Source organism: Quercus suber, unplaced genomic scaffold (assembly GCF_002906115.3).
Source record: "Quercus suber isolate HL8 unplaced genomic scaffold, Cork oak 2.0 scaffold_76, whole genome shotgun sequence".
Lineage (NCBI taxonomy): Eukaryota > Viridiplantae > Streptophyta > Magnoliopsida > Fagales > Fagaceae > Quercus > Quercus suber.
Window position 1 is genome coordinate 613,621 of NW_027069541.1, and position 15,403 is coordinate 629,023.

General features: G+C 33.7%; 1 protein-coding gene and 2 pseudogenes across 1 annotated transcript; 2 read left to right on the forward strand and 1 right to left on the reverse strand.

The window, feature by feature from the left end:
* Positions 1-91: 91 nt before the first annotated feature.
* On the reverse strand, positions 92-2,443 carry LOC112029976 (UDP-glycosyltransferase 74E2-like; annotated as a pseudogene).
* Positions 2,444-5,016: 2,573 nt separating this feature from the next.
* Positions 5,017-6,455, forward strand: LOC112029996 (wall-associated receptor kinase-like 10). Its single transcript, XM_024062681.2, has one exon. The coding sequence runs from the start codon at positions 5,130-5,132 to the stop codon at positions 6,195-6,197; it is 1,068 nt and encodes a 355-aa protein (XP_023918449.2). The 5' UTR covers positions 5,017-5,129; the 3' UTR covers positions 6,198-6,455.
* Positions 6,456-12,870: 6,415 nt separating this feature from the next.
* On the forward strand, positions 12,871-15,075 carry LOC112029949 (non-functional pseudokinase ZED1-like; annotated as a pseudogene).
* Positions 15,076-15,403: the final 328 nt, after the last annotated feature.

Sequence of the window (15,403 nt, forward strand, 5' to 3'; positions counted from 1 at the left end):
ACTCCTAAGTATTTTCCAAGACTAATGATTTCAACAACATAAGCAACAACAGTTCAAATTCACATCTAGCAATTATTCTAGAACAATTATTAAAGAATATAACATTATTGAAAACTGGATATAATCATTAACCTGTTTTGAGGCTTCATAAAGGAACTAAAAACAAAAATCAGCAGTACAGTTGGATAGTACATGTTTAATTGAAATAGGTGCAGACTCTAAGGTGAAGAAAACAATGTTAGGCACCTGTTAATCGAGCAATAATTTCATTTATATACTCATCTGAACTTCCATCCTCATCCACTGCTTCCTTGGCAAACTCTTTCCACTGCTTAGCATTCTTCTTAATCTCCTCTGCTCTCTCCCCATGCATGACTTCACTGATGCATCTGTCAATTTCTTCCCTCGTAGCAAGATTATTCCCATTTACCTTTGGTTGAACACCCACTGCCCAAACTTTCTCGACAAAATATGCATTAGTCATTTGATCTAAAAACTGTGGCATTCCCACCATAGGGACTCCAAAGCTTATTGCCTCAACAGTGGAGTTCCATCCGCAATGTGTTATAAAGCATCCCAGAGCATGATGGGCCAACACCTCCAACTATGGGCACCATGTCACCACCAATCCTTTTCCTGCTGTCTCCTCCATAAAGTTATTAGGGAGATTGCTATCTTCGGTTATCTTCACCACCCATAAGAAGTTGTAGCTAGTTTGCCTTAGGGCCCATGCAATTTCAGTCATCTGTTCAGCATTCAAACTTGCAACACTGCCAAATGAAACATACACCACTGAACCAGGTTCCTTTGTGTTGAGCCAACTCACGCATGACTCACTTTTTGGCTTATAGAGATTGAAACCATAATCTGTGTCGTCTTCCACCCTCTTGTCCAGATAAAATAATGGCACGGTTGGTCCAATAGTCCTAACAGGCCAGAGATTGGCCATCCATTTTACAACCTACACCTTCCCAAATTTACTTTGTCAGAAGTTGATATGACAAAACTGTGTTGATAATGAATTTAAATTATATAATTTAGGTCTGCAGACAGATTTGAGTTTTGGCAGATCATGGTTCATCTGTATCCAAGCTTCCACAACATGTATCAAAATTTCCGTTCAAATTACATTTCTATCAGATTTGATGAAACCTATTAGATTATGAAATGATTTATCATAACCAAATGGAATAAGTAGATTATCAATTTACAAATAAGATGTAAATATGTCCGTATGAATCTGGATAATGCATCCATTGATATAACTGCATATTTAATCCTATGACAAGTACTCACATGCATGTGTGTCAGACTTAGACAGTTTTGAATGAATTGAAGTAAATTCTATGTATGAACCTCTTGTAAATGGATCTAACAGGTTGTTCATCTTTATTGGACTTGTGGATTGAGAGCACTATCAAAATCACATATTAACTGTCTCACTAATATTTCAATGCACTGAAAAAGAGTCAGAAAATATAGTACCAAACTCACCTCTTCTTCCAACTTATCAAAGGAGTTAAAAAGGACCCAATCCGCTTGCTCAATGTTGCTGAATTGGTTCAATATGAACCTGACTACAGGGGGGTAGGGTCCTGTATCTGAACCAAGAGATGCCAGGTTTGGAAATCCAGGCTTTGGCAGTCCAGGTATTTAAAATGCAGGCATGGTTAGTTGCTCACCAGATAGCTCCACATGCATTGGATAGTAGCTGGCAATGGCAGCACATGGTTGAGTGAAGAATGCAGCACCAGCAACACCTAGTTGCTTGGCTATATTCAGAGCCCATGGTAAATTAGCATCATACACTAGGCACTTCACCGGGTACTTGGAGTTCTCTAGTTTCTTGGTGAGGTCAACTAAGCCCCGTTTGCCACTAGCTTCAAACCTCTCAAGGAAGCCCTTAAACCCACCTGGTCCTCCAATCCCACCTTCAATGCAGTCATTATATATATTGGCTCAACTGTAACTGATCCAGCTCCAGTTTGCATGGACTTACTGACAGAAAGTAAGGCCGCTATTGTGATTTTGAGCCCTTTCGAGGCCAACCGTTTAGAAAATTGGAGCATTGGATTTATATGGCCTTGTCCATGGAAGGGAAGAACCACAACGTGAGCACTGTAAGCTCTCTCTTCCTCAATTTCTCTTTAGATTTTTTTTTACCTGCATTATTTCCTGAGCTGATATAATGTTGGCTTTGTATAGAGGTCATAGAGACAAAGAAGCAAATTTTATAAGATTGATTTCTAAGCAAATGACCATATAACTGGCCAAGTAGATCCAAGCAAGGAATGCATCATGAAGTGCACGAGTAGAAGTAATGCATGTCTCTCCCGTATCTCATGAGGGTTCAACTCGGCAAAAGGCGGCATTGTGAAAGAACATACATAAAAGTAAAACTACTCTGAGCCTCTAAAGCCCACTTCACAATAGGGTATCTCATATTTCATATTGAGATGAGGTGTAATATTTAAAGTATTGCATGTATTGCACATGCAATTACTTTTAATGACTGAAATTGATAATTGTAAAAAATAACTTTCAATCTCAATTATTAATTAAAAAAAATTAAGAAAAATTTATGAGAAGTAAAAAATAGAAGTTAAAAAAGTAAAAAGTAAAAAAATTGTGAGACAAATGAGGTGAATTGCACCCGGTGCACACTGGATCCTAATCCATCATATTTTCATATACACCTCCAAATTTTCAATAACTAAACTAGCTGTCTGGTTCCACTTGTCAAATGGAAAGTACAATTTACCAAACGGAGCTACAAATGATGTTCGATGAAGATGTAATCATTGTTGTCATGATGCTACAAACAATGCCGTGCCACCAATATGCATCAAAATCTGTATGATGTGAAAGGAAGGTAGATAACCAGTCTTATGTGCAACTCATCTTTGACAAAGCATTAGCTAGTTCTGTGCGAACAACATGCTGGTAGATTAGTTTTTTGTTGGTGCAAAAAATACTACAACATTTTTATTAAAGCTAAACTTGGTAAGGTTTCTTGTCAAAAAAAAAAAAAAAAAAAATCTAAAAATCTAATCCTGCCTATCTATCAAAAATAAAAAAAATAAAAACCAGTAGCTAAACTTGGTAAAGTTTCTTCTCGAAGAATAATTTAAATCTAAATTCCAACTCCGCCTATTTATTAAAAAAAAAAAAAAACACCTAGTACCTAAACTTGGTATACCAAAATTTAAAAGCCACTAAATTTCTACCCTTCTTACGTTCACTCTGTTTCTTTAGTTGGTAAGTTGCAAATAACAATCATAAACTATCATCTCAAACAAGTAATTTGGCGTTAATTTAATGGCAATGAACTCACTAAACGCCATCTCATACTGTAGTACAAGTAACCATAAAAAGAGTCTCAAAACAGTATCATTATCATATATGGTTAAAAGAAAAGGATGAAAGTGTCAAAAGAAAGGACAAAGGAGGCCCTAAAGCACAGGTCAAAGCCTAGCCATACTGTAAACAATCAAAAACCAATGACAAAATAATAGTACGATCTATAAATCTAAAGATTAAAAAGAAAACGCACTCTGATTAAAAAAGAGCAAAAAGTGACCAATTCTAAACCAATGAAAAATAGTTGTCCGGAAAAGAGAGAGAGAGACAGAGCTTACCAAACTGTCAAAGCAAAAACCCTTTTGAATCAGAGCTCTAATTATCCACCAACCCCCAACTAAACCAAACCAAACCAATGAAGGAAGAAAGAAAGAAGACAGGTCCTAGTTTAATAGTTTAGTCACAACGGTCAAAGGTGCTTTACTATCACGTGCTGCTGTTTCTTTGAACCAATGCCCTGACAACACGTGGCTCTCTTGAAAGAGAATGGAGTGGAGTCAACTGAGTGTGTGGTCAGAACCCACGTGTATTAGTGCATGCATTTATTGGGTTTCAAACTTTCAATCTACAACCATGAATATTTTGGCTCGGCTGTTAAAAATGAGTTTTTTACTGTTTACAGTTTATAATGCTTCAATCCAAAGTTTTTAGCTGATCACACTGCTTGAAATAAACCTTGCTTGTACTGCAATTAAAGTGTCATTGGACTCGTCCAGGGGAGTCCAAATCTCTTGTGTCTCATAGTCTTTGTCTCTGCCATTGAACTACATGATTTAGCTAAGACGTACTTGTAAAATTGATATGAGAAACAGAGAAACAATTTGGGCGGATTTGGAGAGAAACAACGGAATAAAAATAAATAGACCCCACATATTTAAATATTTATGAACCAATTTTACATTTTTGCCCATAACTCTCATTCATCTTTTACATTCGTGTGGGCATAAAAGTAAAATTACATATATTTTTCTTTTGGTTTCCTTTCTCTAGAGTTCTCTTTTCTTTTCTCTTTCCCTCCTTATTCAACTATATGTGAGAGAATTATTTTCTTTTTTCCTCTCTCGTCTCCTTTCCTTTACTTATTTCTTTTCTAGTAGCGGAACCATGAATTTATATTTGGGAGGCCAAATATAAAATTAAACAATTAACTTTTTTCTTTGTGTATATATTAATTATATCCATACTAATAGTAATGTACATACAATTTAATAATCAGAATCCAAAGTGTATTATTTTTGAATTACCGTCTCCAAAATATGTCCATGAACCTAGAATTTTCAAATTAAATAATCACCCATTAAATATAATGACTAAAATTTGAAAAAAAAAATACTAATAATTTAAAGATTGCTAAATAAAAGGTAAACAATCATTCAAATTTCAATATATAAAAAAAAATAATAATAATCTAATAACTACAACCAAATACATGTTATATTATTATTTTTATATAAATTAAATGATAAAAATAATATATTTTAATCATATACATTTATAATGTTTTGATATATTGATTATTTTAATTTTTTAAGAACAAATAAACATATGAAAAAAAGTCAAATCAAACAAAATGAAAATAAAATAAAAGTACACTTTATGCATAACCTACACGGCATGGCCAGCCACACGCTTTCGTAGAAAGGACTTTAACCACACACCTCTCTCCACCCCAGACTCTCTCAAGTCAAGTCTTCTCTGGAGAGAGTGAGAGACCAATCTCTCTTCTCCCCAAACGCTCTCAAGACAAGTCTTCTCTAAAGTGAATTCTAATGAATACTTTGAGGTCAAATATGCTACAATGTTTTAGGGAACGGAAAAAAACCATAGCCCAAACAGAGGAGAGTTTCTACTTAAAAAGCGGGGGGCTGATGTTGGAGCAGCTTATCACTTCTTTTGATGGCAAATACAATTCCTTTCGGATATTTTCCAAACAAGAGCTCGAAAAGGCAACAAATGACTACCGTGTGGATGGAATACTATATAAGAGTTTCCACTATATAGTATACAGAGGAATCCATGATGGTCGTGAAATATCTGTCAAGAAGTTTATGTCAAGCTCGTTTCAGACGTACAAAACATGGTGCATAAATGAGGTAGTGGTTGTGTCCCAGATGAACAACCACAACAACGTTGTTAAGTTCTTCGGCTGCTGCTTAGAGACTGAAATCCCAACGTTGGTGTATGAATTTGCAGAAAATGGAAATCTCTCTGATCATATCTTTGATGATCGTCGATTGCTATCATGGGAGAGCAGGCTTAGAATAGTGATCGAAGTGGCACATGCAATTGCATATGTTCACATGGGAAGACCCAAGACTATTGTCCATCGGGATATAGAATCAAGAAATATTTTCTTGGATCATAACTATGTTGCCAAAATTTCTGAGTTTGGTTTCTCGTTACCAATTCCCTTGGACAAAAAATATGTAGATGCTGAAGTTGTGGGGGCTGTTGGGTTCATTTCTCCAGAATCACACTATACCGGCCGATATACAGAGAAGAGCGATGTTTATAGCTTTGGAGCTGTCTTGTTTGAGGTTTTAACAGCAAAGAGATCATGGAACATATTGCATAACGAGTTTGAAGTTCCTGAAGAAAATTGCAGAGGAGAAAGTTCAATTGTAGGGGTCCAAAGTTGCAGTTGGGATGAGATTGAAAGCTATATCCAATCCTACTTGAAGGCTAATCTGTTGGATGGAGGAAACAGGAAGCAACAAATTGAATGTGCAGAGCTTGCACAAAGATGTCTCAAAATGAATTCTGATGAGAGGCCTACCATGAAGGAAGTTACACAATCTCTTAGAGAGATCAAAAGGCTCCTAGATACTCCAACATGATTTTGTAGTCCTTTCTCATTAATAAATATCATCATTTAATAAAATCTAGTTCATAAGGATAATATCCATGACTCTCTGCTTTGAGCAGTTATATTTGCACCAAAGAATGTGACGTGGATTTGCTTAATTTGCGAAGGTTTTTTTCTTTTTTCTTTTTTCTTTTGTTGGGATTTGTACATTTTCCAGTCCATTCCTTCGGTAAGCTCCTTCAAAGAGCTTCTCTATCATAAATAAGAACATGGGTCCAGTTAACTATTTATTTTGAAAAAGTTTTTATGGAGAACTAAAAAAACTATCAAAACAGTTAATTACTTTTCGTTTTTTCACAGTTAATTACTTTTCGTTTTTTCATAAAAAGTTTCTTAAAATAGTTAATTTCTTTTTTCTTTTTCTTTTGCTGGGATTTGTGTGTCTTTAGGGCATACATTAGTAAATCTCTAAGAATTTATAAATCATTCTTCAATGGGTGGCAAGCAGGACAATAGGATTGTACACTGCCTAGAAGTAACATTGCCTGGCAAGGAGAGTACTCATGCCTTTCATTCACAGAGAAAATAAAAGCGCAGAAAAAAATTTAACTCCCTTCTTTTCTGATGTGTGGTTTGTCAAAGGGGAAAGGAAAAAGAAATAAAAGATAACGAAGATAGATTTTCCTCTCTTTACTTTTTTTTTAAAACCTGCAGATTGAGAATAATATAATTTTCAGTTTTTTTTTTTTTTTCCTTCAGTTAATTTTCCATTCTAAATTGTGAAGCAAACGTTATGTAAAATATAAGTACAATATATAATCCAACAAAAACTGAAGCCGCACACCTGGCTTGCAATTCAAATCAGAAACTGGATTTATCAATCACAAAAATGTCATCCCAATACCTTTCCACTTTAAAAGCCTAAACAAAGGAGGCAAATTGATTCTAATCCACAATATCTAACAGACAAACATCCTTAGGGCTCTGATTGAGATTTAAAAACAAAAATACAAGATGATGAAGAATAGTTAAAAAAGAGGCTGCTTCCTTGGGCAGGCACACAAGAATCTATCAAATAAGTAGACCCCACGTATTTAATTTCTTATGAACCAATTTTACATTTTTTTCCCGTAACTCTCATCCAACTTTTACATTCATGTGGGCATAAAAGTAAAATTACATATATTTTTCTCTTGGTTTCTTTCCTCTAAACTTCTCTTTTCTTTTCTGTTTCCCTCCCTATTCAACAATATAATAGAGAATTATTTTCTTTTCTCCTCTCTCATTTCCTTTCCTCTACTTATTTCTTTTGATCTTTCTTTTCTCTTCCTTCGTTTGCAACCAAACAAAGGATAAGGTTGAAACTTGTATCTAGCGCCTTTTTGCACTAAACACAGTACGATTCAAACACATGTCTATTTTTGGACATATATCCACATGCAAAAAAAGCACCGGACACAAGCGATATGAGACGGGATGCGGAAGCGTTAAGAAGCAGAACATGTTTGCTTCAAAAGACAAAAGTTTGAATTTTATTAACTGAATAATTGTTTTAAAAACGTTTACAAACTTAGGGGCTTATTTAAGGGTTTCGTAAAACTTGACAAATAAGAAAATATATTTTAAAATAATTCCTAATTAATACCTAACCATAACAGGAACAAAATTTGACCTAGTTAACATTAAAAGCATCTAAAAATAAGGAAATAATAACCCTAAACCTAAAATAACGTTTTTTACATAAAAATACCTTGTAATTAAATAATTACAAAAATTAAATTGTACATTCTGTCCTACATCATGATATCCATAAACTAACACCAATCTCTCTTGTAACATCCCAACCCAACTTTATAATTAACCTATATATTTGAGTGGTTAATTATTATTTTGAGCCGTTTACTTTCTATAATTAATAGAAGAGTATTTAATAAGCATATTATTATTAATGCCATTGAATAAAAGTTGTAAAGATTATAAATAATTGAATGGCTAATTGTATTATGATTAGAGAAATGATATGTCTACAACATTTCTACAATATTTTTACAACAAATCCTAAGTGGCAGGTTGTTACTGGTTGTTATTGTTGGAGCAAAAAAATAATCTTAGTGTTAGTTTCAAATTTGAACCAATAACAACTAACCACCTGTGATTTGTTGTAAAAATGTTGTAAAATTGTTGTAAACGTAGCATCTCTCTTATAATTATATACTAAGTATGTACAAAGTAATATATGCTACTTAATTAAGTGGGTAATGTTGTAAATAGGTTACCATCTAATTATAGATTAAGGAAGTTAACATGTTGATTGTTAATTTAACATAATCATTAGTTAGTGCTATGCTTAAAATGAAGTTTTGAGTGATAAGAGTATTAAGAAAACAACTAGTAGGTGATAATATTAAGGTGTAATTAACCATTGGTGTCATAAGTGTGGATTTAAATCCAAGCCAATCAAGGAGATCAAAGATTGATGTGGTTTAATAAAGGAAATAGTAATCTTAAATTATGCATGAGCAACACTTGTCCTCCATAAATCTCCAAAGACTAATACCTAGCCGGCCACGCAATAAACAAGCTCCACCTCATTTCTTATTGTAACTTTCTCAAAACAACTAGAACAATCAAGAAGCTCTCACCCTCTCTATTCCCACAAATCCAAACATCAAAAGGGAATAACTCTCAACTCTCCTCTCCCTCTCACACCTATGGGTCCAGCAGCAACAAGGAAGTTTCTTTCAATTCTTCTCAAGCTCTTGTTCCTAACTTATAGCTAGAGTGAGTCTAGCTCTATCACTTCAAGAACCTATGCCTAGGGCAGGGACGGACCCAGGTGGGGGCCTAAGGGGGCCTGGGCCCCCTCTTGGCCTAAAAAAAAAATTAGTAAGTAAATTTTCCCAAAAAAAAAAACAACAAGAAGACTTGGGCCCCCCCTTTCTTTGTAGCCCAGGCCCCCCTCCAAAAATCATAAATCATCCCACTAATCCTAGTCGGCCAGCCCAGAGCCCATGTAAATGTTAAAAAAAAAATGCAGTAGTCCAAAACCAAATGGAAAAACGAATTGAAAAAGAAGAAGAAAAAGTCAGAGGTGAGACAAAGAGTGAGAGGCAAGACAAACTTAAAGAGTAGAGAGTAGTACAAAGAGAAATTGAGAGAGTGAGAGGCGAGAGAGACCCATATTGCCGCCGCCCACGCTGTGATGCCGCTACCACGCGAGAGAGACCCATCTCGCTGCCCACGCCGCTATCACGCAAGACCCATATTGCAAACCCATCCTAGTCCTTGTCAGTTGTTGCCTGTCGCAGACCAAATGGCCACTCACCAACACCGCCACACCGACGCGAGAGCTATCTTCCCGCCAATTGCTCGATCTACCCAGCCCAGCTTCTTTGCTCCAGCTTTCACAGTTCACAAGTATTTAATCAATCCTTCAAAACCTAATATAGTTTTTGATTGTTTGTGAATCTTTGAATCTAACAATCTGTGCTTGTGGACTTATGGTGTTTGTGTTTTTACTGATAGTGATGAATTGATGTTAGTGATTGTGAATTGAATTTGTGCCTATAATGTTTTTTTTTGGCTTTTTGGCTTTGTGACTCTGTATCACTCTGTGTTTGTGACTCTCTCTCTTATATTATATATATATATATATATATATAGAGAGAGAGAGAGAGAGAGAGAGAATATGTTTGACTGTTTGTTGACTAGTAGTTGGGCAATAATAGGGACAAGTGATAGAAAAAAAAATGGTAAAGTTAGGAAAAGTTTTTGGTGGTAGTGCATAATAAATTCATAGTGTCGGTAGTGGGACTAGGTGAGGGTCAAAAATATGGAGACAAGACAAAGACAAAGAGATAAATAAAAGCAGAAATACAAAGACCAAAGACAAAAGAAAAAAACAAATTATATAATATTAGTAAATTGTCACATAAATTTAAGAAAATAACAGTAATTCACTTTTGCGTATTGTTAACTCATGATGCTAAATTAGATAAATTTATAAATTTAAAAGAAGTGAAAAATACTAAATTTATACATTGAAAAGGATATAGCTTTGACATTTTAGATTCATTCATAGATGATTTTGAAGATTTAAAAGAGCATCGAGTTCCCTTTTCATAGATGATTGTATTAAACAACAATAGTGTTTCATGTCTTTTGTTTTTGTTGGTAGTTGATTGTATCTTAATATATTAAGAAACAATGATTTTTGTGTATTTATCTTGATTGATAATTTTTTAATACTATATGGATGTGTATTTGAAAAAAAAATTCGCCTAACTTCGACCCCCCTAGCTTGAAATCCCGGGTCCTTCCCTGGCCTAAGGTAAGGGAAAAATCTAATTCTTTTAATCTATTGTCCATTTAAAGTTTAAACTTAAGTGATGGTTATATGAATTTGTATATGGGTGTGTTGGATTCTAGAGACTGTTGATTGCCCGTATATGAATTGAATTATTGTTTATGCTTGCATGTGCTCCTAGATGATAGACTAAGATATAATATGTTATGGGTAAGTGTTAAAATGAGTAAAATAGCTAGATAAACTTATGGAATTGCTAATTGAGGTGTTGAATGTGTGGTTGATACAGTAATTGAAACTTGTTGAGAGTTAGTTAATAGGCACTTCATGAACTTGTTAAGAGTTGCACTCATTGGTTAACATGTTTGGACATTCTAAATTTTGTATTTTTTTTTCTAGAACAGCTATGAGTAAAAGGTTTGTTGGAATTATTATATAATATGTCTAGTATGTGTGTATTAAATTTCATATGAAAATACCATCGTTTGATAATTGTTTGTGAATTTATAAGAAAATGTTGCAAAGCTGTCACTGTGACAGATTCTATGTTCAAACATAATAAATTACACAATAAATTGTATACTGTGAATTTGGATGCTAGGGATATTTCCTATGAAAGTTAAGACACTTGCGGTTGTTATTGAACTGATCTCACAGTATTTGGATGAGTATAGAGATAATGGTGTAATTTATAAGTTGACTGAATTTCTGTCAGAGCAAGTTTGAGTATGATGGATTGTTTGGTTTTTATTAAATCATGGATGTAGTCTTTGCCTCCGAAACTGTTAGGGAAAATACTAGATATCTAAAGGAGCAATTCTATAAATTGGCATGAAAATTGGATGTAAATTGGTAGCCTATTTGTATTTTATAAGTCAAGTATATGTTGATAGAATAAACAATGAACAATAAGTGACATACCTGAATTTGAGGATTTAATTCTACAGCTAGGGTGAATGATTTGAGTTGTATATTAGTATGCTCATCATTTGGTATGTCTGGATCATAGATTAATTTTGTATAACTTGGTTCAAAATTTAGTACTCAAAGAAGGGGTTCTAAATCATTCTACTGTTTTTCCATGTTGTTGTTTTGTTCAATGTGTTGTATGTTGTCATATGAGTGTATATGGTTATATGACTACGCTTAAAGGATTTTATGTTTATGCATGCATTATTGCCCTAATCTCAAGCATATTTTGAAATGAAGTTAGCTCATTTGGAGATATGATATAAATATGAGAATGATAGTTTTTCTTGAGTTTGGTACATCATTTGTTGATGTATGCATAATATGTTTGTGAGAACCTCGTTGAGGTGGGATTAAGATTTCCTTGATTTTAAGAGATAGGTTTTGAGATGAATGTGTAAGTTTATGCTAAGGTATAATTGATAGTAATAAGCTTTGATATTTGGTTTAGCTGTTATCAGCACCCAAGTTTGAGCTCCTTCAACTTTAGGCTCTTGGTTCCTCTGCTTTTAGGTAAGGGATAAGTTATATAGACATTTGGTAAGTTATGAGATTATTGTATTATGCATTAAAAGATTTTTGATTAGAAATACGACATATAATTATATTTCAAACAAAAACATATTCGTGAGCTTTCGAAACCTTATGTACATGATTTAAGTATATTGATGCTATTACTAATTCCATGAACATGATGATTAAAGAAAAGAATGGAAATGTTATTATTATGAAATGTTATGCAAACTATGAATTTCATTATGATGTATAATATGAAATGTTTTCAGATTATGTCCTCTGGTGATCTGAACTCGGCCAATAGGGGTTAAATTACTGGCTTTCCATGGTTAAATTACTAACTTTCTATGGAAAATGTTATCTGATTGGCCATTAAAAGTTAGAAGAAATAGGGGTGCTCGTAACTCTGATATCCCAGAGCGGGCAGTATATGAAAGTTGGAGGAAATAGGGGTGCCCGTAACTCTGATCTTTGTGACGTCCTAGAGTGGACAATATCGTGCACATGCATCACAAATCTGTACAAACTTATCAGATATGAACTAACCAATATGTTAATTATAAACAGCTATGTTATTTTATGATCATGAGAGAATGATTATGTTGAAATGCATTATGAGCATAATGAAAAGATAAAAGCTCTTATGAAAAGAAGAAGTTTCTGAAGAAAAGAAAAGTTGTTCTTTAAAGATAAAAGTTTCTAAAGTTCTTTGTGTTTTAAAAATAAAGTATCTGATGAAAAAGTTTTAGTGTACTATAAAGATAAAGCTTCTGATGAAAGCTTATGTTAAAAAGTTATCAAATATCTATTCTTTATGAAACATTAAGTCTAGTGATTATGAAAGTTATAATATTTTATGAAAAGAAGTTTATAAAGAAAAGTTTTGTTATTCTTTAAGATGTTTCTAATTTAAGACAAAGTTACCAGTTATCTGATTTAAGTCAAAATGATAGTTTTTCAATAAGAATATATATACGTGTGTGTGTGTGTGTGTGTGTGTGTGTGTGTGAGAGAGAGAGAGAGAGAGAGAGAGAGATTTAAAACTATCAATATTATATTTGGTGACTTTGTAAGAAACAAAAGAAATTTAGTCTGAAAGGATTTGTAATATTATTCTAATAAGTAAAAGGAAAAACAATTATTTTTCTATGAGAAGTGTATAAATTATTATTATGAATAATATAAAGTACTATGCATGAAAAGATGTTCTCTTATCTGAATCTCCATAAAATGAAATGGTTTGATTTACATGCATTTTTATTAAATTCTAATGTAACTTACCCTTATTGAGTTGTGTAGCTCACCCCTTCTATTCTTTCAGTCAACAAGTTTTATTATTCTGAAGCAGAGGAAACCTTAGTTGAGTTTTGGGAGAGGCCAGTTTAGTTTTATAAGTATAAACCCTAATTTGGTAATTTGATGATTAGTTCTGCAATATTGTGTGTTTTAGGATCTAATGAAAATTGTGTATCTTAAAGTATTAAAAGATGTATTATGTGAAATTCAGAATTTGAATAACTGGTGGATTGTGTTATCACTTGAAGTACAATGTAGATGCTCTGAATATTAAGTAAAAAGTTATATCAAGAAATAAAGAAACAAGAATGAAAAGAAAGAGGGAAGCTTTTGTAAAAAGTTTAGTTAGTTCTTGTTAATATCAGGTTTATGCTAGATATTAGCATGCCTATCATGGTCACAAATCCGGGTATCGGGTTTGGGATGTGACATTTCTCTGCCCCAAACTCTCTCAAGTCAAGTTTTCTCTGGAGAGAATTCTAATGAATACTTTAAGGTCAAATATGCCAGAGTGTTTCAGGGGGAAAAAAAAAACCATAGTTCAAACAAAGGAGTATTTCTACTTGAAAAACGGAGGGCTAATTTTGGAGCAGCTTATCACTTCTTTTGATGGCAAATACAATTCCTTTCGGATCTTTTCCAAATAAGAGCTCAAAAAGGCAACAAATAACTACCATGTGGATGGAATACTATGTTAGAGTTTCCACTGTATAGTATACAAAGGAACCATGATGGTTGTGAAATATCTGTCAAGAAGTTTATGTCAGGCTCGTTTTAGACGTACAAAAAACGGTGCATAAATGAGGTAGCGGTTGTATCCCAGATGAACAACCACAACAACGTTGTTAAGTTCTACGGTTGCTGCTTAGAGATTGAAATCCCAACGTTGGTGTATGAATTTGTAGAAAATGAAAATCTCTCTGATCATATCTTTGATGATTGTCGATTGCTATCATGGGAGAGCAGGCTTAAAATAGTGACCGAAGTGGCACATGTAGTTGCATATGATCACATGGGAAGACCCAAGACTATTGTCCATCGGGATATAAAATCAAGAAATATTTTCTTGGATCATGATTATGTTGCCAAAATTTCTGAGTTTGCTTTCTCATTACCAATTCCCTTGGACAAAAAATATGTAGATGCCGAAGTTATGGGGGCTATTGGGTTCATTTCTCCATAATCACACTATACCGACTGATATACAGAGAAGAGCGATGTTTATAGCTTTGGAGCTGTCTTGTTTGAGGTTTTAACAAGAAAGAGATCATGGAACATATTGCATAATGAGTTTGAAGTCCCTGAAGAAAATTGCAGAGGAGAAAGTTCAATTGTAGGGGTCCAGAGTTGCAATTGGGATGAGATTGAGAGCAATATCCAATCCTACTTGAAGGCTAATCTGTTGGATGGAGGAAACAGGAAGCAACAAATTGAATGTGTAGAGCTTGCACAAAGATGTCTCAAAACGAATTCTGATGAAAGGCTTACCATGAAGGAAGTTACACAATCTCTTAGAGAGATCAAAAGGCTCCTATATTCTCCATTATGATTTTGTAATCCTGTCTTATTAATAAATATAATCATATCTAGTTCATAAGGATAATATCCATGACTCTCTGCTTCGAGTAGTTATATTTGCACCCAAGAATGTGACATGTGGATCTGTTTAATCTGCGAAGGGTTTTTTTTTTTTTTTCTTCTTTTTTTTTCTTTTTCTTTTTCTTTTGCTGGGGATTTGTACATTTTCCAGTTCATTCCTTTGGGAAGCCCCTTCAAAGAGCTTCTCTATCATATATAAGAACATTTATAAATCATTCTTCAATGGGTGGCAAGCAGGACAATATGGATTGTATACTGCCTAGAAGTAACATTGCCTGGCAAGGAAAGTACTCATGCCTTCCATTCACAGAGAAAATAAAAGTGCAGAAAATAATTTAACTCCCCTCTTTTCTAATGTGTGATTTGTCAAAGGGGAAAGGAAAAAGAAATAAAAGATAACGAAGATATATTTTCCTCTCTTTACTTTCTTTTTAAAACCTGCAGATTGAGAATAATATAATTTTCAGTTTTTTTTTTTTTTCTTCAGTTAATTTTCCATTCTAAATTGTGAAGCAAACGTTATGTAAGATATAAGCACAATATATAATCCA